General features: G+C 39.1%; 1 protein-coding gene across 1 annotated transcript; it reads right to left on the minus strand.

Moving 5' to 3' along the window:
- Nucleotides 1–1,040: 1,040 nt before the first annotated feature.
- On the minus strand, nt 1,041–25,912 carry CUNH2orf73 (chromosome unknown C2orf73 homolog). Its single transcript, XM_036335578.1, has 5 exons — nt 25,887–25,912; nt 20,047–20,254; nt 13,030–13,183; nt 3,179–3,294; nt 1,041–2,368 (listed from the first exon to the last, which is right to left on the minus strand). Exons 1-5 carry the CDS (start codon nt 25,910–25,912, stop codon nt 1,967–1,969), a joined length of 906 nt encoding a protein of 301 aa, XP_036191471.1. The 3' UTR covers nt 1,041–1,966.

The raw sequence follows: 25,912 nt of genomic DNA on the forward strand, positions 1-25,912 counted from the left end.
AAGCTGAAAAAAAAATCCTGTATCTTGGTAAGGGCTTTTTATTCTACTAAAATACCTAATAAGGGAATTACTTGGAAAACATTTTTCTTGTGAAATTTAAGAGTACTGTCTGTACTGACAGGCTGTTATAACTTTAATAGGCTATGAAATTCATCGTGGAGAGACACACCCTTATCAGGTGAAAAAGAGACTTGAACCTGGAAATCATCATTGCATTTTGTTATTATGTGTTTTCTCAAACTATGGATACTGAAAGTTCTATTACTGTTTTGTGAAAGACCATAAATATTTTTCTAATGCAGAAAAGATGTCTGTCCTCTTATTTGAAAATGTTGAGAACCATCAACCTAGCCTATGGTAGTGGTCCACTAACTAGGCTATTCCTCTCTTTCTTACTAAAACATATTCTCTAAGAAAGAGGAATGTGTTACCCTGGCCAGTTTTCTCAATGGTTAGAGCATCAGCCTGAGGACCAAAGGGTCATGTGTTTGATTCCCGGTCAAGGGCACGTACCTGTGTTGCAGGTTTTGATCTCCGGGCCTGGTCGGGGTATGTGCAGGAGACATCCAGTTGATCTCTCTCTCTCACATTGATGCTTCTATCTCTTTCTCTCTCTCCCCCTTCCACCCCTCCCTTCCATTCTCTCTCTCTCTAAAAAAAAAAAAAAAGACTGTGTCAATTCTCAGTGATGTTTGTCAGCCAACTGTGAGGCTTTATTGCAGAGAATTTATTTACTAATATTTAAGTATGTAGTTTTCAAATGATTTACTTAAAAGGAAATTAGAAATTGACTCAAAATGGCAGATAGATATACACATCTGCTTATAAAAATACATATAGATAGATATAGAGAATAAAATAGAGTTTAATAGCATTGAAAAACAGGGAAACTGACTATCAGAATAAACACATTTTAATAAATTTAAAAAGCTATTACCAGAGAACAAATGTGTGGAGGAACAAAACGAAATGTAACGAAATCTGACACGTGTCACCTGTGTGGCGATGACGGCTGTGGAGGTAGGTCTTACAGAGCTCTGCTGAGAGTCGGTGGATATCAGGAAGGAGAAGGGACCCTGGGACACTGATCAGTTTGGGAAATTGGGGAACCGCATGTGGAGCAGCACCTCAGTTTCCCCTTCCCCGGTCTGCGGTGCTAAGCAATGGGCAGCTGTGGTCTGGATCAAATCAGACACTGGGTCTGGAAAAGCAAGGCAGTGCCTGAGCAGCTCCTGACCCCCAGAAGGATCAGAGAGCCTCTCAGACAGATCCTCCTCAGAGCCTGTCTGCCGGCATATCCCAGCCCTGTCCCAAAGCCAGGCTGTGATGGACAGAAACAGCTTCTGCTGATAAGGATCTGGAAATCTCATCCTCAAAGCAGGGTATCCAACCAAGAAGCACCAAGCGTGTAAGGAAAAAGTACAATACCAAGAGAGTGAGGCATTGCACTAAAGACTATAGTATTATTCTAAAGGGATGAGAGAGGCTGTCCTACCTATACTGTAGGAAGAGTCTTGTGTGTTTAGAAAGCATGCATATATAATACTAAATATTTAAATATAATACTAAAATTTTTATAAACTTCAATAGGTGGCCCAGCATAATAATGGACAAGGCTGAAAAGCAAATTAATAGAAAGTGAGTGTCAAGGGGCTCTTGCATCGTTTCGTGGTAAAGTACCATGAGAAGGATAATGAGAGGAAAGTAAAAGAGGCATAGAAGATAAATCCAAGTATTCCATCATTCAGCGAGTAGCTGTCCCAGAAGGAACAGAGAGAGAGAATGGAGGGGGGTGGAAATGATAGAAAAGGCTAGAGAATAAAAATTCTTAAGACCACTCTTAGAATTTTGGTATATTGTAATTGTCTTTTTAAAAATTCTCTCAGTTATGTAAATTGTGTGTTTTGAGGTTATTGGTAAGAGAAAAGGCAAATGCAAGAGCCTATATGATGATTCTGAAATTTCTCTACGTTCCAAGGGTTATGTCTTTATCTGGAGAAAGTACTTTATCCTGACTTTTTATTGGCGGAGTTGAAGGATTGTGCCTGGTGATCAGAGCATCCGCTGCAGTCGTTGGAGCGCCGTCAGCAGACTCCCCCCTCACAGGACTCGTGGGGCCGGCCGTGGCCGTGGCCGCCTCCCTCACGTCTGTTTCTGATAAGTGGGCTTTAGTCTCTAACAGCTCTGGGGACGTTTGTTGGCCGACACCCGGTGAGGTCATTTTGCTCTCTGCTGAGTTTCCTTTCTCTGTTTTTTTGGGCTGTTCTGATGAGCATGACCCTGGAGCGTTCAGTAATGCCTCTGTTCCCTGAGGAGCTCTTGGCCTCCTCCCTGGTTTTATCTCTATCTGCATAAAAACTCCATGCCGCTGGAAAGGAAAACAAAGTTGACATTAACCAGGGAACACAAGTTGCTGGGACTATGAACTGAATTCATGTGTTAAGTCAAGTCCTGGTGATTCAGGCACTTATATCTCTGCTGCTTTTTTTTTCTTCTATCTCTGTTTCTTCATTGGCTGTCACCTTCATCCCAAACTTATTGGTGAACTTTTAAACAAATTATGAAATAGGTGCACCAGGAAATGAAGAGAAGGGAAAAGTAGAGAGTCAGAGAAGCAGCACCTCATTATCTGCCATTCTCAACTCCTATCCCTGGGATTGTATAAGACGATTCATATCAAATTTTATTTCTTGCTCTATAGGTTGCTATGGATACAGTAGAAACTACAGTTCATAGACGTGAGGATTTATGATTGTATGCCAAATGTCTATTGGTTACCACAAAAGACTTAGTTATAGTGAAGTATGAAAACAAACATTTGTAGTTGGAAAAAAATCCAGCAATTGACTATTATTATATTTGTTTGACTTTGTAAACCTTACATGCATCCCACTGCAACACATATGTAAAAGCATATCAAAAAGTTTATCAAACTGCTTTGCTATTAACTTAAGTGAATGATTTTAATAATTTAAACCAAATTCTAAACACTGTGATCCAAAATTATGATGTCATTGTTTAGTTCTAACTATGACGTGGTGGAGATTTTATAATAACCCTGTTAACTTACTTAAATCGACTTTGAGAAAGATGACTATGACTTAAAAAGGCTTAAGGTTCTATCATAAATATATCGCATCCTAAAGTATTAAATAATTGATTCTAAATCCTGTCTCACCTTACACCTCATGGGCTCACTGGGAATTTTCCTGGAATCATATTGATGTATAAAGGAGATACGTTCTATAAAATTCCTTTGAAGTTCTGTGGATGCATTGGGAGAGGCAAGTGGAACTAAGGGGGGAAAAGAGATTTGTGAAGTCAGGGCAAAAATTAGATTTGTGGATGGATATAAAATCAGCATTCATAATATTCATGCTTTATAAAAATGCTAATGAAACCAAGTTCTCCTAAGTGTGGAAGGTTGCCACACACATCTACATAATAAATATGATTCAGCATTCTTTCGCTATGAAAGGAACCAAATCAAAGCCATCAGATTAGCCCCACATGTGAAATTACTTGTAATTTAAAAAACTATTAATGCAATAATGACATTAGAAATCTGTTAAATACGTTACTTGCACAGATACCAACCAAAGTTTGGGAAAAGAATACGTACAATATGTTTTTCAACTTATTTTTGCTCCTAGAAAGGCTCTGAGAAATTTATGCCTAAGTTGCTCCCAGCTAGCACCAACGGAATGAACTGGAAGACCCTGGGGCTGCTGCAGTTGTAGTTGAAAACATAATTTTTTAAATTTCCCATTGACAGAAGCTCTGCAAATTTGCCAGAGTATTAAACCCTGACTTGAAAATAATCTTTCAATCTGGGTGATAGGCATATAAGGGACTTTACATTGGTCTCTCTACCCTAAGTTTAATACTTTAAATAATTTTTGAAACTCACTTTATTTTTAGCATACAAGGTTATGTAAGGAGTAAGGGTACTTCCCAATTTAGTGACATAAAATTCAGTCAAGCTGCAAAATTTAAAAAATTCTTTCTTTTATAAAAAAATATGTACATAAGACCTTATGTATACCTACCATATCTATGAAATGATAACAGAAGACTGAAAACAGGGTTTTTGTATGGAGAGAGAATTACCTGGCTGGACGATAGAGGTGGCGAGCAGTAGATTCACTTTCACTGTATATTCTGTTTTACCATTTGAATTGTGTACTGTATGAGTGTATTAGCTGTTAAATATAAACTTAAAATATTTTTCTTTATTTTTTCCATCACTATTGGTCCCCCATAACCTCCTCTACTTCTGCCCACCTCCCCTACTCCCTGCAAACACTACAGTGTTGTTTGTGTCCAAGAGTTCCTTCTCTTTTTTCTTTCTTTCTTTAAATATGCCTTTAAAATTAGGGAGGATATACAGGAAGGAAAAATATGTTAGTAAATTCACATTTACTAAACATTCGTGAATTCAATTCAATATTCAGACACTGATATAAACTAATGTTACCAACAAAAATGAGAGTTCAAATATATATTACATGATATGAAATGGCTATCTTTTCTCAGTAGGTGAACAGTGCTAACTGATAATATTTTCTTGATTTTTAACTGAGGTCAGATATTCACAACTCATTTTCTACTTAATCATTACCTTACATTTAGGATTTGCTAGCACATAAAAGAACAGCAGGTGCCAAAGATTTACTAAAATTTGTGGACAAATATGACATTGAAAAAATTCTAACCATAACATATTTTTTTGCTACCAATTGGGAAAAGATTACTAGTTTGGGGATGCGTGCCTTTGTCCAGCACGCAGAAACACAATTTGATAACATTTTTTAAAATTTTTTTAAAAAATATATTTTATTGGTTTTTCACAGAGAGGAAGGGAGAGGGATAGAGAGTTAGAAACATCGATGAGAGAGAAACATCAATCAGCTGCCTCCTGCACACCTCCTACTGGGGATGTGCCCGCAACCAAGGTACATGCCCTTGACCAGAATCGAACCTGGGACCTTTCAGTCCGCAGGTTGATGCTCTATCCACTGAGCCAAACCGGTCAGGGCAGTTTGATAACTTTTTGAATTAAATAAAGCAGCTCTAAATTTAGGCCTTAATCAGAAGGGGTTAATGAAGTATCCAAAGCATGGCCTTTGGGATAAGATAGACATGTTTTCACACTTAGCTCTATCACATTTCCCAGCTGTGAGATTTTGAAGAAAATCACTTAATTTCATTGAGACGCATTCCTCTCTAAAAACTGGGATAATAATTTGCTTTCAGATTTGTGAGGATTAAAGACAAAATCTCTAGGATGCTGGGGTCAAAATAGAGAGGGTCTTCAAAGTTAGGCAGGGGCCAGCTCTTTGGTATCCTGACAAAGGGGGAAGCCATGGAAGGAAAAAGAAGCATGAATCTGATGAACTACCAAAAAACTGTAAGACTTCAGTGAACTGCTATGAAGGGTTGATGGCAGCTTGCTGGAGGGTAGGAGGTCAGATGCAGCCAATAGAGAATAGGTTGGGGAAAGCTTTTGAAATCTGTTCTTGGCTTTCCCCCACATTGCCTTGGGAAGACTATTGCTTGCCCCGGGCCTGCAGAAAATGGCAGAAACTGTCTAGCCATCTATTGTCAATTTAGTAACATCAAAACAGCACAGAAGTCCCTCTAGGGCAGCGGTTCTCAACCTGTGGGTCGCGACCCCTTTGGCGGTCGAACGACCCTTTCACAGGGGTCGCCTAAGACCATCCTGCATATCAGATGTTTACATTACGATTCATAACAGTCGCAACATTACAGTTATGAAGTAGCAACGAAAATAATTTTATGGTTGGGTCACAACATGAGGAACTTTATTTAAAGGGCCAGAAGGTTGAGAACCACTGCTCTAGGGACAAGATGATGATAGAGAAAGGGAGATGTATGTTGCCCCTTTGGGCATTCCTCCACCATTCCCCTAGCAACCGTCAATGCTGGGGGATTAAAAATACCAAGAGATTGCCTTCTCTCAGTGATGCCTCTTTCTAAGAGTGTACAGGGGAAAGAAGTGGAGTCCCGACTTGAGGACTGGTCCAGACAACAACTGGAGAGGGTCCAAATGGTTTTGTGGGGACTGATGCTCCCAGCCTGCACCTTATTTTCTTTCCTTAAAGTCACTGGGAGGCACATTAGCCAGACCTTGTCTTTAGCCTTTGTCTACACAGGGTTGCTGATTCCCTTCAGGGAACATGACCTAAGATAAACTGGACAGATGTTATTAAATAAAGACAACAAAATTTAATATATATATCATTTGAAGCAGCATTACTAGAATCAATGCACTAAGAATTTAAGCATAATATTCTCAAAACTATAGATGGTATTATAAGATGAAGCAAGAATTAGAGGCCATGGATATGAATCACACAAAATATTAGAAATAAAAATGTAATGATTAAAATAAAAAAGATGAGAACAACAGCAAGATTCATGAAGTAGATGATCAGACGAAGAAGCTCTCCCAGAAGGCAGCATATATTTTTATCTCTTTATTCCTAAAGAAATAAAAATGTAAAATAGAAGCTAAGAAACATGGACAGTAGAAGTACCAAAACTAAAATTCAGGAGACTGGGAAGAGGAAATAGAAGGAAATACTTAAAAAAATAATGATGATAAATATCTAAGAATTAAAGTTCAAAGACCTCAGATTGAAAGGGCTCACAGATTACCACACAAGTAGCAAGGCCAGGAATAAGTGAGACAGGCCAGTCCCATGGGATGCAAAATTTAAGGAAGCACTTGTGTGATCCTGGGAGTGAGTGCCTCCTTAAATTTTTGCGCCCTCAGCTTCTTATTGCCTCACTCTCCTCCCAATCCTGCAGGGTAGATAAGTAAACACTCACATCTAAGACATTTATAGACATATTTCCATCTCAGACAAAAAAATTCTAAATGCTTTTAAAGAGGAGAGGTAGATTGCCAACAAAGGAGTAAGAAGTAGATTTATATCAAATTGCACAACAACATTGAACACAATGGTAATTTACTTAATATTTTTTAAATATTAAAGGAAAAAAGGAATTATTATACCCAACTAAACTGTTATTTAACTCTAAAGCCACAATAAAAAATATTGGGAGGTAAAGAAGGCCTCAAAATGTTTTCCCCTAAAATAGACCTACTTTGAAAAATTCCTAGAGGAAGAACTCAATAGAAATAAGTCAAGGAGGGTGCCTAAGGTATATAGAAAATTAAATTTTTTGTTTCCTTAAAAAGAGAAAGACTAAAAGACAGAAAAATAATATTCACCATAACAACTCAGAACTAAAATTCTTCTGTTTAACATAGTAATTGAGAATCTGGTGAGTATTATTTTAAAAAGAAAAAAAGTAGTATAATGATTGCCAAGGAAAAGAAAAACTCATTATTTGTAGGTGCTAAAATTACCTGAATAGAAAAGCCACTAGAATCAATAAATTATGAGAATAAGGGTGTGGCAAAGTAAGCAGGTAAGTGTATAAAAATCAAAAGGATTTTGCTGTAATAACAGTAACCTACTAGAAAATAAAATGAAAAATAAGATACATTCTCTATAGGAAGAAAAAATAACAAAGAATTAGAAATTAACAAAGAATCCAGAAGCTCTCTATCAAGAAAAATTTTTAAACTTTTAACTTAAACAAAAAAAGTAGAAATAGACTTTCCATACACTTAGATAGAAGGGGATAGTATATTACTGCAAAGGTGACCATTTTTCCTAAATTCATCTATAATGTCAATACCACTGAATACAAGTCTTGCTGGATATTTTGAGGAATGTCATGAGTTCCAAAGTTTAAACAGAAAAATAAAGGTCATAAATAAATTGGTCAACTCTGAAAAAGGAAGAGCAAAGACTCGGACTTTCCCTATCGGATATAAAGACAAACTAAAAATCCATGTAATGAAAGCATTTCAGTATTGACCAACTGAAAATTAACCGAAAGAACAGAGCTCAGAGACAGGCCCATTTCTACAGTGAAACCTAACATACAGTGAAGGAGGTCCCACAAGTCAGTGATGGGGGTGTGTAGATTGTTTAGTAGATGGTATGCAGAAAACTCCATGGAGAAAAATGGAATAGGTCCCCTATTTTATACTACACGTACAGGTAGAATCTAGGATTAAAGACATAATTATGGAAGGTAAACTTATAAAATCAAGAGAAGAAAATAAAGGAGAAAATTTTTGTGACTTAAGGGTAGGAAACCTTATCATAAACAATCAATGCACAGCCCATAGGTGAAAACCTGATAAATTTAATTACATCAAAATGTAGGATTCCTATTCAATGAATAACACTATGGACAACACTAGTAGAGAAATAGTAGGATGGGAGGAAATATTTGTAACATGAAAACTGAAAGGGATAGGAAATCATTTCCTTCAGTAAAGAGTGAGGGCAACTTAAAGATATTTTCAGACAAAGCTAGGTGAAGAGTTGGCCACTTATACACTCTCACAGAAAGAACGATTAAAGGACATTATAGTAGTCTCTTACATAGGTGGCCCCAATGAATCAGGCATCCCAGTATTCACATCTTTGAACAGTCCCCTCCTAGTGAATATGAACGGGCCTTGTGATTAAATTTAACCAATAGGACTTGGCAGAAGTAACATGGTGCCAGTTCCAGGTATAAACCTCATGAAAGCCTTGCAGCTTCTGCTTTTGCACTTGGGGGAGTCCTGAGCTGCCATGTGTGAAGTTCAGCCACCCGTCTGGAGAACTTAAATGGAGAGACCACATGGAGATGGAGAGGAGCAATCATTCCAGTGTTTTACCAATCCTCAGACCACCTGCCAACTGAAGGTAGCCACACAAGCACCCACCAGCAAGACCAACCAAAGAGCTGCCCAGCTGAGCCCAGTCCAGATTGCAGAATCAGGAGCAAATAAAATGATTGTTCTCTTAAGCAACTAAATGTTGGAGTGCGTTGTTATGCAGATAACAGGAATATTTCAGAAGGAAGTCAAATAAATTTAATGAATCACCTTTTATGTAGTGATCTAGAACTTCTCAGAATTTCAAAAATAATAACTCAAGAAAATTTCTTCATGGGGACTAATAAAAGGAGAGGAAAGGTAACCTGAGCTATTATAGAGAGAAATTTCTTACTCGGACATTATGCCTTTCAGAATTAGGCATAACTGCCATGTTCACTTATGCAAATATATGAGTCTCTTAAAGAAGCTCTCTGCAGTGAAGAACATCTAAGTGGGAAAACATCAAAGAAGATATTCAATTTCTTACTGGTTGGTTGCTCTACATAAGAATTCAAATCAGACCCAAACTAATTACTTTAAAAAGAAGCCTTGTTAGATGAGGCTTGCAAGAAATAAGGCAAAGTCTATGAAGAATGTTTGAAATCCACTCTCTGTTTCTTAGAAACTTAATCTGACTAAAATGGGAATTTTCTAAACAAGGATACAACAAGCAAGTTGGTGCTAGCCATCTATATTTTATAAAAAAACAACAACAACACACACACACACAAAGATTTATTCAAATATACAACTTACTCCTCATATTGGAGGAAACTTAGCAGCTTTTACTTTGACAAATTTTCCTAACATTTTGCTTGTGTCTACTTAAAAAACATGAGTGATACTTTTCTATTAGAAATCCCATTCTTCTAAATAGTATTTATTTTGATCTTATATAAAAAGATTACTAATGGCCCTAGCTGGTTTGACTCAGTGGATAGAGCGTCAGCCTGTGAACTGAAAGGTCCCAGGTTCAATTCCGGTCAAGGGCACATGCCTAGGTTGGGCTCGACCCCCCAGTGGGGGACTTGCAGGAGGCAGCCGATCCATGATTCTCTCTCATCATGGATCTTTCTCTCTCTCTCCCTCTTCCTTCCTCTCTGAAATAAATAATATATTTAAATTTTTTTTAAAGATTATTAATGTAAAAATAATAGTACAGATTTTCAAAATATAGTTGAAAAACAGAAACTTGAACATAACTATAGCAATTGTTATTGTTACTCCTTGGTGCAAAAACAGCAACACAAACTAAAACCTAGTTTAGAAAATTATTTTTAACCACGGTATCTGAGCTTGAAATTCAAAAGAATGTTAAAATAGCAAGTAGTCGATAAACAGCCACAGTATCATATAAATATGAAATACCTCCCTCACAAACTAGATCAGCTTTTCCAATTTATAAAGATTTATTACATAAAACCAAAAGTGAATACTTATTCTTGCAGGGACTCTGATATGATGGAGCAGAGTCATGTGTTGAATTGGCTGTGGAAGGCAGCCAGGAAATTGCGTGGTGGTACAAGGCATAAAGGGCACTTTCACTGTCAGCACAAGATGAAATGCCAAAGACCAGGCGTAATTAAGTGGGCTGATGGAACAGAATGACTAGGAGATGACTTACAATTGGCATTAATGCATGTTTACATACACATTTTCCATGTCCACATGCATAAGCTGGCATATACAGACTAGTTTATGTAAGTACTTCAAAATGTTACATTAAAATATTTTAAAGTCATGCTCATCTAGAATCCAGATACCATCTAAAATATGAATAAATTACAAGCCTGTATTGGTGTGTATGTTAGTTGAAATTACAGTATGACTTTATATAATCTGTTGGATGATATGTATTTCTCATTAAACTAATCAATAAACATTGGTTGACTCTGGGCATTGTGCTAGGACTTGGGTACAATAATGGTCTTGCCAATGAGAAATACCAATGAGAGAGAGACAGAAGGGGAAGGAGGAGGGAGGGAAGGCAAGTGGAGGGAGAAAAGAAGACGTCTATGCCAGGTTCCCAAAGTTAGATTCCAGTTCAACACCTAATTGGTACAGTAAAATAATTAATAGAAATAGCTACCATTTGTTGTCTGCTATGTACTAAGCATGGTGGTAGGTACTTTGTTTCTCATGACAAATAAGAAGTAACTGGAGGACCTAAAGGAGGAGAGTGATATCATTTATATTTTTAAAAAATCCTTCTGACGATGGTGTGGATAACAAATTATAGAGGAGAAAGGATGGGGTGGGGAAGCAGTGGCTGCACTACCTTGGCAAGAAGATTTGGGATATATTTTGAAAATTGAAATGTCAAGGTTTGCTGATGGACTGGATGTGGAGGGTAGGGAGTTTTAGAATGACTTCTAGATCATCAAAACTTGAGCATCTGGGGGCATAGTGACATTTATCGAGATGGGAAAGGCTGGTGGAGGAATAGGTTTGGATGGGAGAAATGAGAAGTTCTACTCCAGCCACGCAAAATTTGAAAAGGAGGCTAGCTATCTAAGAAGAGATGTCAAGTAAGTGGTTGGCTATGTAGTCTTGAAGTTCAGTCAAGAGGCCAGGGCTGGAGAGAAAATTGGTTCGTATATTAGGTCCCTTCACTTTAAGCTTGTTCTTCTGTTCTTTGTTTCATCTACTTTGGGTAGCATGTCTTGAGTGCTCACGTTAAATAATGATATTACACCCTTCTCTTCTATGCCTCATCTTCTGTCAACTGTATATTTACCTTTCTTGTGAAGGCAGGTAATATAATTCTGTTCTATAAAATTTAAATTCTGTTCAATATTTAAGTTTTCCATATTGTGTTTCTAGATTGATGCTAAAAGTTGAGACTTGCTAAACAACACTTAAATATAATTGAATTTTGTTCATTTATGGTCCAAATATTGTGCAGGACTACATTTCTTTCTCAGTGGGTCCAATGCCCAGCACCACTTGAAAACAAATTTCTAGTGTCCATGTCATACAATTCCTCTTTTCATGGTTAAAAAATTACTACTCCTGAGAACTTTGTTTATGCTTAGAATAAGGGTTTTAAGAGTTCTGAATTTATAGACAGATTATATATACAGTGGGGCCTTGACTTACGAGTGTCCCGACTAACGAGTTTTTCGAGATAACAAGCCTTCTCTCGGCCGATTTTTTGCTTTGAGTTGCGAGCTAAAATTCGGGTTACGAGCCAGCTTCAGATACCCCACCGCTAGTTGGCGCAGCGAATGTCACAGTGAACGCCACAACGTCAGCCCAGCATCACGTGTCTCACTTGTTCACTTTAAGATTTGACTTATGAGTAATTTGAGTTATGAGTTCTGTCACTTAAACTCGTAAGTCAAGGCCCCACTGTGTGTGTGTGTGTGTGTGTGTGTGTGTGTGTATTCAGTTTTTGCAGAACTTATTTAACCACTTCCCCTGTTGTTTTTTTAAATTAAATTTATTGAGGTGACATTGGTGATAGGGTCATATAGGATTCAAATGTACATTACTATAACACATGATCTGTATATTGCATTGTGTGCCCACCACCCATAGACACATCATCTTCTTTCACCATATATTTGGCCCCCTTTATGCTCTTCCACCCACTCATCCCCTTCCCTTTAGTAATCACCATGCTGTCCTCTATTTCTCTGAGTTTCAGTTTGATATCCCACATATGAGTGAAATCATGTGGTTGTTAGCTTTCTCTGACTGACTTATTTTGCTTAGCATAATATTCTCAAGGTCCATCCATGTTGTCGCAAATGGCAGTATTTCGTCTTATGGCTGAGGAGTATTCCATGGCATGTATGTACCACATTTTCTTTATCCAGTCCTTTATCGAAAGACACATTGGCCGTCCCCATGTGTTGGCCACCCTGGGGTTTTTGCTTGTTTGTTTTTGAGCACCTATAAACATCGCAAAACTAGCCTCCTTCAGATTGCACTTTGAGAAATGCGACCATAAAGTATTGCCTACTATTTTAATAGTTGCGATTTTTAAAGTTTGGCGCAATAAAGAGAAGAATGCTACTGTTTCTGACTTGGAGGCTAGTGTTTACTAATCGGTACGATTTTTATGATGGCATATTAAACGTGTTTGGAGATAAAGCTGTCCACGAGGAAGGGATAAGGAAAAAAACTTGTCAAGGGCTACACTGGCATATCTGTGTTCACCTTCTGTAGAGAAGAGGTTTTCTCAGGAGGTCCAGCAGATCTAATACATCTTAAGTAGATGGGAGTAACCTGAGATCACCGAGAAGAAGTTTTACCACTGCTGACCTTACCTATTCCACAGGAAGGCTTTTGCAGCTTGCTGTGCCTGACCGGCAAAACCAAAGGACACATTGGTTTTTGAAAGTCACTCCTCTGGGTGCTGTTAATATCATAAGGTGGTTGGAAGTGATGCTCAGGTTCTTTCCCATGTGACCACCAGTCATCCTTTATGGGAAAAAATTGGAAACGTAAAATTGGCTACGGTAGGCCATTTTTGTGTGCTGCTTAAGGGCTTTTAATGTTCAGTCATTTGGTTCCACAAGTCATTGGATATTCTAAAACAAAGTTCTGAAATCTAATACATTTTCACAAAGACTGTATTTCTTAAAAGACACCTAAAAATGAAATATCATACATTTTTAGCTAAAATACAGATGCTGAATTCTTAAACTACCTTCTATTAACAGATGGAGTTATAAAAATAAACAAAATAGTTATATTTCTGTTTTATACAATTTTATTACATACTAGAATCCTGGTGCATCAATTTGTGCATGGGTGGGATCCAGCTGGCCTGCCCCAATCGGAGTGGTCGGGGTGGGGCCGGCTCGGGGGAGAGGCTGTGGGCAGTTGCTGGCTGGCCCCGCCCCCTTGTCCAATTCCCGGCCCAACTCCTGGTTGAGGGGGAAATTTGCATATTAGCCTTTTATTGTATAGGATGTACACATGTATGCCTATAATACTGAACACAATTTAATTTAAAATTACGTTCTATACTTTTTATTATGACAATACAAATAATGTATTGCCATCTAAGAGGGTGGATTTCAAAGCTTTTTGTCCATGGCCCACACCATGAACTACATTTTATGTCCTGTAGGAGCACGCAGTGCATACACACGCATAAAACTTTTAGTCTCACAAAACAATTATCTTACCACACGCGGGGCAGTTGGCTACTTTTCTCTTCTACTTCACTGCTTTTCTGTTTTATTTCACAATGCCCGTTGCAACCCACATTGACTTATAACTAATGGTTTCACTTGAAAAACTTTGTTCTAAGTGGAAGTATCTCTGATGTTACTGAATTTTTCATGAGAAACCCTGACCTAATACACAGGAAAGGGAGAAGTGATAAGCTCTTCATTCGCATGTAAGACAGTTTGGTCTCTTAGAAGCTGAGAAAGCCGGGGGGGAATTCCCTCACAGTTACTTGACTTAATTCTGACTAAAACGTTTGTGTGTGTTTTTAGAAACTGATTGATCAGGTACAAGTGAGAGAACCTTGAGAGAAGGCCACTGTGACACTAGGAGCTCTTGGTTACCATTAGGCAATGAAACCTTAGGTATCATCAAACACCCACCTTAGCTTTAAGAGAGGAGATCAGCTTTTTAAAAAATCAGCTATGGTTCCATAATCAAAGACTTCCTAAGTAAAACTCTGACAATGCAATTAAAGCTACGTTGATATAAGCAGCAAGAGGCATCTAAAGAACGCCACGTGGCCGCATGGGAGTCAGCTCTGAAATGAGTTTAGTTTCTAAAAAGACAGGCAAGTATAGAAGAGGAGCACACGCTCAAACTCGAAAGAAATAATCGAATGCAGTCAACTTGTCAGAAAATTGTCAAGACGCTTAGATAGGAGAAATTCATGAATATGCCCACGGCAGCAAAAGGGTTTTCTCGGGGGGGGGGGGGTGGGGGGGATTCTATTGCAGCAAGAAATCAAGAAAAGGCTAAAAGTTTGGAGAAGAGTACACCCTTTAGAGCATTAAGTCGGGCCTACTCAACATCAGGTTCTTTGTGAAGGGAGATTATCTCCAAACTGAAGAGGATGGGATGAACAGGCATCGTTGAAGAGAGAGTTAGACCTCACTTTGCAACTCGAATTGAGCCTTTAGGTCCTAAATTCTGTTTCTTTGTTACTAATGTTGTGGCCTCACCCCATAACAAACAGAATTTCTGGAGGATGAGGCCAAGAAATCAGGATTTTAAAAAGATTCGCAGGTAGTTCTAATGTGCAGCCAAGGTTGAGAACCACTGCTTAAGGACAATGACAAATTGTAACCAGAGGTAACCAGTAAGTTTTCAGAGATCAAAGAAATATAAGAAAGTAGGGACTTAGGGAGAATAGGAGAAACCAGCTGCCTCATTTTTCAGAACGGGTTAAAAGGTGAATTGCAAAACATAAAACTATTTGACGTAGGAATTCTAGAGCAGATTACTGAAAATAGTCACACCCGACTGTTGTCAGCATGCCTCGTTCTTGCAGCTCCACGATTATGATGGTGCTTATTATGCCCAGAGGTCTGGGACGTGCAGGCCTTCTCTCACTTGCTCTCACCACAGTGCTGTGAGTAGGTACACCCACTTTACAGATGAGAAAACTGCTGGCAGATCAGGTAACCTCGCCAGGGTCTACCACCCACAGGCAGCAGAGCTGCCACAGTGCAAACCCCCGCCCACCTGTGCACACACTGATTTCCCTGCCCTGTTGCTGCATCAAATCAGCTGGGGAATGCAAAGCCAGAGGAGCACAAACGCACTTAAATTATTTCAAAAATAAAAATAAAAGGGTGCCAAGTGAGCACCATGAGGAAGGTCTCCTATGATAAGAGTGCATCTTCTTTTATTGACCAGAGATTTTGCTAACACCCAGGAACTGGGGGACTAACTCTGGGATAAGTGAACCACTAGGAAACACCTGGCAGGCTTCAATTCTTTTTCTCCCAAACTAGAGCAAAAACTATATTTAAAGCAGAAATACTGGTTCACCTTTCAAGAAGTCTTTTGAATTTAGAATTTTACCAAAATAGTCTCTTTAGTTTCACAAAGGAAATAATGAATAGTTTTTCTTCAAGTGTGATTGACTTTAAGATCCCAAAGTTGGAGAAAGTGTCCTGGTTAGTTAATTGGATGAATTTTCACTTCAGCGGGATGAAATCCCACAGTTCAACAAAATATTTTTATATCGTTTCTGTTTCTGGAGATTCTGCCCCATCCCTTAAAAGTCTGGCTTGTTCCTGGAATAGTGAGAGGGTGTTTGGGCCCATGCACATGGGCTTGCCTTTTTGATCCAAGCATTTGATGATAAGAAATTATGATTAAAGGTATAGGTGGAGGTTTGTTTTATTCTTCACCTTGTGCTAAAGGGAAAGACGAAGAATTTACTGCCCTGTCTACCATCGCTTACGTTGAATTTTGAGAGCTGATAGAGTGATTGATGATGAACTTTGTCAGTCTGGGTAAAGTCCTCTAGTATGATAGTTTTGTGTAGGCTTTGGAGATCAGGCCACATCTGGCAGATGGTGGAAGGGGTTTTGCCTAAAAAAAGATGGCTGTTCCCAGTTCATAACTTTGGACTCAAAGAGAGAAGGAAGTCCTCCCTTCCAAGCCTGTCTCCTTTCCTGCCCCAGGATGACAGTGCCTGGGACCCATGGTAGGGAGATGCCTGGAGATTCCTGATGATGAGGTTCCCTTTAACCGAGGTTCCCTTTAATCCCTGGCCCCTGGAAGGCCTGACGGCTGGGGTGCCATGGACCCCTGAGCCACATTTGGAAACCACTGTGCAGACGTCTTTATGTTATATCTGTGTTCTCCCTAAGCCTTTAGAAATGTATTAGTAAACACTGCTTATTTTCCATTCTTCGGGAAGTTAAAGGAGAATCCTCAGGGGATATAAGTAGTAAAAGCAAATGAGACATCCTGGGAAAACCAGTTCAAAGAAGCAGGAGGTGGTACGCCGAGTTCTACACCAGCAGCCACAGCGGCCTGGCCAAGACAGCTGCTGGTGGGGGTGAGTTTGGACCATATACGTGAAGGACCCCGGGAAATGCGGGCTTTTACTAACACCTTACTCACAGACCATCACATTTTACTAAGGCAGCTTAGTGGCATTAAACAAACATTAGAGTTACATTCATGTAAGGGATTACTACATCTCTAGTGTGCTCTGGATACCGGGAGTGCTGAAAAATACCTCTTTGTAAGCAATTTGTTATGTCCCAACGAGTTATTCCTAAATGGTGGTCTGTGGAACACCAGTTGTGTGGCATATAACGAGGTGCTACATGAAAGAGGTTTCCATAGCTAAATACTGGGAAAAGGGTGAGATAAGCAAAGTTAAACAAGCTCATCACAGGATTTCTCAGGACCTTTATATGCTAATGTAAATTGTGAAGCTCTGAGAAAACGTCGATAAAAATACAGTTTTTTAAAAAACATTGGACTTCGGAACTTTATTGAGCTCATAAGGAAGGCCTCGTGCTCTGAAAAGTACACTTTGGGGAAAATAAAACCCATTTCGGAAAACAGTTAAAATGCCAATATTTAAAACTACCAGACAACCACACTAGTTTTCATGGGGAGTGACTGAGCTATAGCACCTTTTTACTCCCGCGAGCACCAATTTTATGTCCCCAGCCAGAACTATGACACTAATTATTTCATTTAAAAGTCTTGTAATTAAATACAGTCATCCAATCTGGTGTTCTAAAGATATTATCGTAGCAAAATACACAAAACAACAAATCTGTCAGTTTAAATATTTAGGCAACTTTATTGTCTTTCCTCTGAAAGCCAGCATTACCATAAACCAGCATGTTTGTTTTTTTAAACAAGCTAACTTTATAAAGAAATCTGTCATCTAAAATAATAGAATAAAAATTACAAGTATGTGAAATGAGCACTGTATGACTCCTCGGATACTTGGAAATGAGGACATTTAAGGGTTTTTATTGTTGTTGTTTGTTTTTTAAATAGAAACATTCCCTCCACTCCACACTGGAGTCAGACACGCTTTTAACTCTGGGACGCACCTCCAGTCTCTGTAACTCCTCATTCAAGTCCACTGTCGACCTCTCTTACCTATCCTCTTACTTCATTTCAGACTTACTTTCACCGTTTCTGAAAGGGTTAGCTTTTAGGCACTAGTAAAGCAAAGATTCTACTGCTGCTCTGTCACTTGCTGACAGCAGCTCCTAACACTTTTGTTCATATTATTTTTTTTCCAAGAGACATATGAATTAGGAGTAAGAGAAAATCAGTTGGATTTAATTTTGAAATTTTTATGTTTCATATTTCTATTCTCAAACCAGCATCTTTTCCTTAGCATCTCCAGGGTAAGGATGGGTTCAGTTAATAGTCTGGTTTACCTTCAGCCAAAACTAGAGCTCAGGAGAGTCATTCATTGACTTTTGTAAAATATCTGAGAACATCACTAACTTGGATCTCGGTACCAGGCTTATTTCCCCAGTGTAGGCCTCGTCTGTATATTTCTTTTAAATCCCAAATAATTTTTAATAAAATAGTCTTAAAACTGCCCATGTAAGGGTTTACTACATGATATTAAAGCATATCTGACCTCAGAAATTTCCGCCTCACATCCACACATACTTGTCATGGTGTGCAGTTTTATAGAAACAGTTCGTGTTATCATTGTAAAGAGAATCCTCTAAAACAAACTTCTATTCAAATGTTAAGTTAAATCACAACTACACCTAACTCACAACTATACCCAAATTTACAAAGCAAAGGGAACTTTGGGGCTGTGATTGAGTTAAGGATTTTGAGGCGGGAGATTATCTCAGATTATCTAGGTGGGTCTAATGTAATCACTTAATGTAATATGTGTAACATAATGACATATGTTAAGTAATTAAATTACTTAATGTAATGTAAGCTTCTAAGGTCATTAGAAGCTGTCAGGCAGGAGAGGCAGAGAGAGAGAGAGAGAGAGAGAGAGAGAGAGAGAGAGAGAGAGAGAGAGAGAGAGAGAGAGAGATAAAGATGCTTTGCTGCTGGTTTTAACCAGGAAGGGGCCATAAGCCAAGGAATGCAGGCAGCTTCTAGAAACTGGAAACAGATTCTCCCCTCAGAGCCTCTAGAAGGAACCAGCCCTACCTATAGCCAATGAGACTGATTTGAGACTTCTAAACTCCAGAAGTGTAAGGGAATAAATTAGTGTTGCTTTAAACTAGTGTTTAAGTTTGTGGTTATTTGTAACAGTAGCAGTGGGAGACTGATAAATTATACCTCAAAAAAAAACAACTAACAAATTTAATAAAAGATGATAATGGAATATATTTACTATAATAGTGTGAATAAGAGTGTGGTTTGGCTAAAGCTATAGTCCTGGACCAGAGAGATGTGACTATGACATTTGCTAACTTTGTAATCTCGGACATGTTAATTTACTTTTTGGAGTATGTTATCATCTGTAAAATATTTCCAATAATACATCCTAGGAATTTTTGTGCAGATTCAGGGATATAACATATGATACACTTAGCTTATTCCTAACACTTCATACACTTTCAATAAATGGTAACTATTATTTTATAGACAGCATCTGAATCTCAGGTATCATGGGAAGTTTTTATATTAGAATATGTTACAAATACTATGGAAGATATTTCTTCAGTAACCTCCAAGCACTACTGTGTGGCTATATATACATACATATACATACATACATATATATATGTATATATATATATGTATGTATGTATATTTATATGTATATATGTGTGTGTGTGTGTGTGTATATATATAAATATATATATATATATATATGGAAGGAATCTAAATCATTTTTCTAGAATTAATATGGAATATATATAATGAAATGTATGTAATGTATATGAAATATGTGTGTTTGTATATGGTTTATATGCAAAAGTTATATGAGAGTAGTTCCAGGCTATTGCTTTAAACTATTATATATGTATATATAAAAGGTTAATATGCAAAGTGTCCCCTCGGGAGTTTGACCGGGAGCTTGATCGCTCACTATGACATGCACTGACCACCAGGGGGTGGCACGGAATGAAGGAAGGCCCCGGCTGGCAGCTGGCAGCTGGGGAAGGAAGGCCCCGCCCAGCAGCCGGAAGGCCCCAATGGGCCCTGATCGCTGGCTAAGCCTAGGGACCCTACCCATGCACAAATTTTGTGCACCAGGCCTCTAGTTGGATTATAAAAACTATTAGTCTGACATATGTTATATCCTTTAAGTAGTCTGTGACTAAATTATCCTGCAAAACAGCTTCTGAATCTAAATCTTAGTTGTATATAATGAACATGTGTCCGACCTGGTTTTCTGTCCCTATTTTAGGATCTATGTAGGGAACTGGTTCATTGAATGTTCTTGCATTTGTGTTAATGAATTTAGCATAATATACACGGTGTCTCCTGACACATGGTTTTGAATGTGGTGTGCTCTTTCCAGGCTCTTTTTCATGTTTGAGTTCTTCTTTTTCAGTTTTATACACTATGCCAGCAGCTTCTATTTTATGCTGTCTGAAAAACAGAATACAATAGTAAATCATTTCTCTCAATGAGCATTTCAGTACTGAGTTATAATTACATAAAATAAGAGTTAAATATATTTCAAGTGTCAGTCAAGACTATTTAGCCTTTATTATAGTTAATAAGGGGCTCGGGCTATTAAAATTTGAGAGGGCATCTTCTCACTCTAAATTATATGAGATAAAGGGATTTGTGTGAATAATGATTATTTATTCCAATATACCAGTGCAGTGTATGGACTCTCGCTGGGAGTAGCAGAGTAGTGATTTGATCACACTTACAAAGCATGTTGGCAGTATTTTGTCATGTGGCTGTTAGTTATTAATCTTAACTCATCTTTAAAAGTTAGTTACCTAGTAAATTCATCCATCTGGATGAGGAAGACTATTTAATTTTAAAAGCTCACCTGGAAAACTTATAAAAACTACCAAATGACCAAAAGAATTAATCAAGAAAAGACCACTGTGCAGGCATCAAAGCAATTCAATTTCTTATCACTTTTTGCTTCTAATAACTACACTGGTATTTTTTTTAAAAAAATGTAAGCTACTGAGTTCTTTAAAATGTTAAAGAAATGTCTAGAAGGAAATAGTTTATAGATTTTTCTTCTTTTAAATAAGTTGTAATAGACATCCTAAAAGGGAGTATTTTAAATGCCATGTACTTGAAAAGTAAAGGTAAGAATGGAACATGCGAATTAGAATACTTTTACATAGAAGCTTTTAAAATATAATCCCTACCTTACTTCAAACCAAAGCCAAGTCCATCTCCTTTATCCAGTCCTTTTCCAGTCAAACCCTCCAATATCTTTTCATTGCATTTACAATAAATACTGCCTTCATACCGTGGCTCTGCGGTCCTGGGAGACCCTGTCCAGCTAAAGTCTTCAGTTGCACTCAAGCCTCTCTCCCCTCACTTCTCCAGGCCCCCCTTCCTTCAGCACCAGTCTCATTCCCCTTGGGTATTCGCACATCCTGCCTTCCCTCTGCCTGGAGTGGCTCATTCCCAACGCCTGCCTCCCTGCACACCTGCCTCACTAACATTTACGTCTCAGCCTGGAAGTCATCGCAGAAGCGTTTCCTAAGGTTTCTCCTTCCTCACTCCATGTAGTCTCCATTTTAGTATTTCGTTCATGTCTTTCCTAACACCACAATTAATTATTTATGTACCCACTTGTTGTTTACATGATTTTGGTACACACTAAAATACCTTTTACTAATCAATAAGTTCCATGAAGGCAAAGATTGTGTTTCATTTATCATTAGGTCCCCACCATCCGGACCATTATATATTAATGAGCCATTAAAAGATTTACTACCGCTAGTGAATCTCCTGGAATTGTTTTGCTCTGGCTTTGTGTTAGCGGTACGCTCCCAATCCTTACTCTAATACACACAAACACCATTCAGCACCCTTGGATCCTAGTTCCCTGCATCCCAACAAAAAGTGCTCTCGGTAAAGGATTTGGAAAAGCTGATTCCTGGTAAAGTGTAAATAACTTCTAAGGCCTTTCCTATTACCTTTCCATAGATAGAAACATTCATTTAAAGGTTGTGATTGATTCGTCATTGTAGACTTCTGACATTAGTTTTTTCCATCTGCTTCTCATAGCTATAACCCAGTAAAATGCTTGTACTGGAACCAGGTCCTTGGAGGAAAGGACTGTGGCTGTTTGCTTGCATACTTAAGCATCCACCCAATTAAGTACTCGTGGTGTGAGTAACTAAACATCAGAATAATTCATTCCTTCAACAAATATTTTATTGAGTTATGCCTCTTTGGTGCTGTTGTGAGGCACTGAAGATGCATGAGTGATCAAGCAAAAATCCCTGCCTTCACAGAGCTTACATTCCAGTGGAGAAGGCAGATGAAAAATAAAATAATAAGTAGAACACATACAGGCATACCTCGGAGATAGTGCCAGCTTGGTTCCTGACCACCACAATAAAGGAAGTATCGCAATAAAGCGAGGTGTAATCTTTTTGCTGGTGGAGGGTCTTGCCTTCAATTTGTAAGAAATACAACCTCTGTGGAGCGCAATAAAGCGAAGCACCGTGAAAAAAAGTATGCCTGTATCAGATGGTGTTAAGTACTAAGGACAATACTAAAGAAGGGAATAGGGAAAAGGGAGTGCATGCATATGGGAGGTAAGTTGCATTTTTAGATAGTGTGGAGGCTGCATTATGAAGGTGGCAAATGAAAAAGGAAAGAGGGAGAACCAAGATGGCGGCATAGGTTAACGCAGGAGTTTGCTGCCTCGAACAACCACTTCAAAAGTGAAACTAAAAGACAGAATGGACATCACCCAGAACCACAGGAACGCTGGCTGAGTGGAAGTCCTACAACTAGGAGGAAAGAGAAACGCATACTGACACTCAGAGGAGGCGCAGTGCTGAAGTCAAATTCTGAGGTGCGGAGTGCATGCAGAGCGGGCTGGTGGCGGAGGGCACGGTGGGGGTTTTCAATCGGGAGGGAGTCGCAGACTCTGAGCTCCAGATCCGGGCGAGTCTTTAGGGACCCTGACTCAAATGGGAGAAGCGGGACTGTCTGGCTTCGGTCGGAGCGAGTGCAGCTTTCTCTCCGAGGTTTGCAGCGGTTGCTGGGACTCAGAGAGGCAGAGCCCCTGGGGACAGGACTGAGAGCTGCCATAACTGCTCTCTCCGGCCCACCCTGGTGATCCCGTGCGGCCCACCCGCCCCGCCCATGCCCTGCACACAGGCATTTGCCGGATAGCCTCAGGCAAACGCCAGATTAGCACCTCCCTAGAGGACAGAAGTTCTCTCACTGCAGACACAGCTGATTCTCACAGCCACTTGGCCTGGAGGTCAAATCCCCCCTAGTATTAGCTACAACAATCAAGGCTTAACTACAAGACTGCGCACAAAGACCACTAGGGGGTGCACCAAGAAAGCATAACAAAATGCGGAGACAAAGAAACAGGACAAAATTGTCAATGGAAGATATAGAGTTCAGAACCACACTTTTAAGGTCTCTCAAGAACTGTCTAGAAGCCGCCGATAAACTTAATGAGATCCTCGAGAAATCTAATGAGACCCTCGATGCTGTGATAAAGAACCAACTAGAAATTAAGCATACACCGACTGAAATAAAGAATACTATACAGACTCCCAACAGCAGACCAGAGGAGCGCAAGAATCAAGTCAAAGATTTGATATGCGAAGAAGCAAAAAACACCCAACTGGAAAAGCAAAATGAAAAAAGAATCCGAAAATACAAAGATAGTGTAAGGAGCCTCTGGGACAGCTTCAAGCGTACCAACATCAGAATTATAGGGGTGCCAGAAGATGAGAGAGACCAAGATATTAAAAACCTATTTGAAGAAATAATGACAGAAAACTTCCCCCACCTGGTGAAAGAAATAGACTTACAAGTCCAGGAAGCGCAGAGAACCCCAAACAAAAGGAATCCAAAGAGGACCACACCAAGACACATCATAATTAAAATGCCAAGAGCAAAAGACAAAGAGAGAATCTTAAAAGCAGCAAGAGAAAGAAACTCAGTTACCTACAAGGGAGTACCCATACGACTGTCAGCTGATTTCTCAACAGAAACTTTGCAGGCCAGAAGGGAGTGGCAAGAAATATTCAAAGTGATGAATACCAAGAACCTACAACCAAGATTACTTTATCCAGCAAAGCTATCATTCAGAATTGAAGGTCAGATAAAGAGCTTCACAGATAAGGAAAAGCTAAAGGAGTTCATCACCACCAAACCAGGATTATATGAAATGCTGAAAGGTATCCTTTAAGAAGAGGAAGAAGAAGAAAAAGGTAAAGATACAAATTATGAACAACAAATATGCATCTATCAACAAGTGAATCTAAGAATCAAGTGAATAAATAATCTGATGAACAGAATGAACTGGTGATTATAATAGAATCAGGGACATAGAAAGGGAATGGACTATTCTTGGGGGGGAAAGGGGTGTGGGAGATGTGGGAAGAGACTGGACAAAAATCGTGCACCTATGGATGAGGACAGTGGGTGGGGAGTGAGGGCAGAGGGTGGGGCGGGAACTGGGAGGAGGGGAATTATGGGGGGGAAAAAGAGGAACAAATGTAATAATCTGAACAATAAAGATTTAATTAAAAAAAAAAAAAAAAAGGACAGGAAAGAGGAAGAGAATCCCAGCAGAATGAACCTTAGCTGCCAAGGCTGTGCCGCAGAAGTACAGCTGTCTTCACAGTGGTGCTCAAGGAGTGGGCCCTGGAGTAGCAACATTGGCATCAATTGTCAGCTTGTTAGAATAGGTCCTATCCCAAACTGCTAAAACACAATCTCTGGGGCAGGTTCCCAGGAACCAGTTTTAACCAGTTTTCTAGGTGATTCTTATATACGTTAGAGTTTGAGGACCAAAAATACAGGCTTTAGAAGCAGATAGTACTGGCTCCACATCATAACGAGCCATGCAATCGTTCTCAAAATTTAGGATCCGTCAGAATCACCTGGAGGCCTTGTTCAAACCCAGATTATTGTGCCCTGCTCTTAGAGTTGCTGAGTCGGTATGCCTGTAGTGGGAAGCCTGCAACAATTGCATTTCTAATACGTTCCCAGGTGATGCTGGCCTGGGGACCACACTCTGAGAACCATTGCTGATGATAGCAAGGAGGCCTGTGTGCTGGGGCAGAGTTGAGTCAGAGGGCAAGTAGTAGATAAGGCCAAGTAAAGGAAAAGAGGCACGATGTGTAGGCCCCATAAGCCATTGTTGGAGCCTTAGCTTTTCCTTTGCAACGGCCAGTGGAGAAGAGTGATCTAATTTGCTTTGTAAAAAGCCCACTCCAGTGCTGTGTTGACAAGGCTGGAAAGGGACAAGGAGCGAAGCAAAGGCCATTGTACTATCCACGTAAGAGACGCTGGTACCTAGACCAGATGGGGTGATAGTGTAAGGCATTAATTATGGATTCTGGATATATTTTAAAGATAAAGTCTACATAATGGGGGGAAAGGAGGACCTATGTAATACTTTCAACAATAAAGATTTTAAAAAATAAAAATAAGCCGAAACTGGTTTGGCTCAGTGGATAGAGCGTCGGCTTGCGGACTGAAAGGTCCCAGGTTCGATTCCGGTCAAGGGCATGTACCTGGGTTGCGGGCACATCCCCAGTAGGGGGCGTGCTGGAGGCAGCTGATCGATGTTTCTCTCTCATCGATGTTTCTAACTCTCTATCCCTCTCCCTTCCTCTCTGTAAAAAATCAATAAAATATGTTTAAAAAAAATAAAAATAAAAATAAAAATAAATAAAAATAAAAACTGAAAATAATAAAAAATCATAAAATTACATTATGATTTTATATATATTCATCCTACAGAATTTGCTAGCATATTAGATATGGTGTGTGAGAAAGAGTGGATAATTCAAGATGACTTCAAGAATTTTAGGCCAGGCAATGCCTGTAAAGAACCTGACACACAGTAGATGCCCAGTAAACAGTGTGTTTTCAAAAATAGTACTGTAAGTGCTCAACTACTAGAAATGAGACAGGGATGGGGGACTGAAAGAGGAAAAGCCCTCCCACATTGGGGATGACTCAATTAACGGTCCCCCGAAGGAGGAAAATGTTTTTTGGAAGGAGAAATAGAAAATCAAACCCCAGCACTTACTGCTGCTTATCCTCCTTTGCCTCCAT

This window comes from Myotis myotis, unplaced genomic scaffold, assembly GCF_014108235.1.
Source record: "Myotis myotis isolate mMyoMyo1 unplaced genomic scaffold, mMyoMyo1.p scaffold_m19_p_14, whole genome shotgun sequence".
Lineage (NCBI taxonomy): Eukaryota > Metazoa > Chordata > Mammalia > Chiroptera > Vespertilionidae > Myotis > Myotis myotis.

Excerpts from the sequence above, each read along its gene's own strand:
- CUNH2orf73 (XM_036335578.1), bottom strand. The coding sequence starts at position 25,912 with ATGGAGGCAAAGGAGGATAAGCAGCA. Across the intron at positions 20,255-25,886 it reads GCAAAGGAGGATAAGCAGCA|ACAGCATAAAATAGAAGCTG; the intron begins GTAAGTGCTGGG and ends TCTGTTTTTCAG. Across the intron at positions 13,184-20,046 it reads AAATAGGGACAGAAAACCAG|GATGACTGGTGGTCACATGG; the intron begins GTCGGACACATG and ends TTTCCCATAAAG.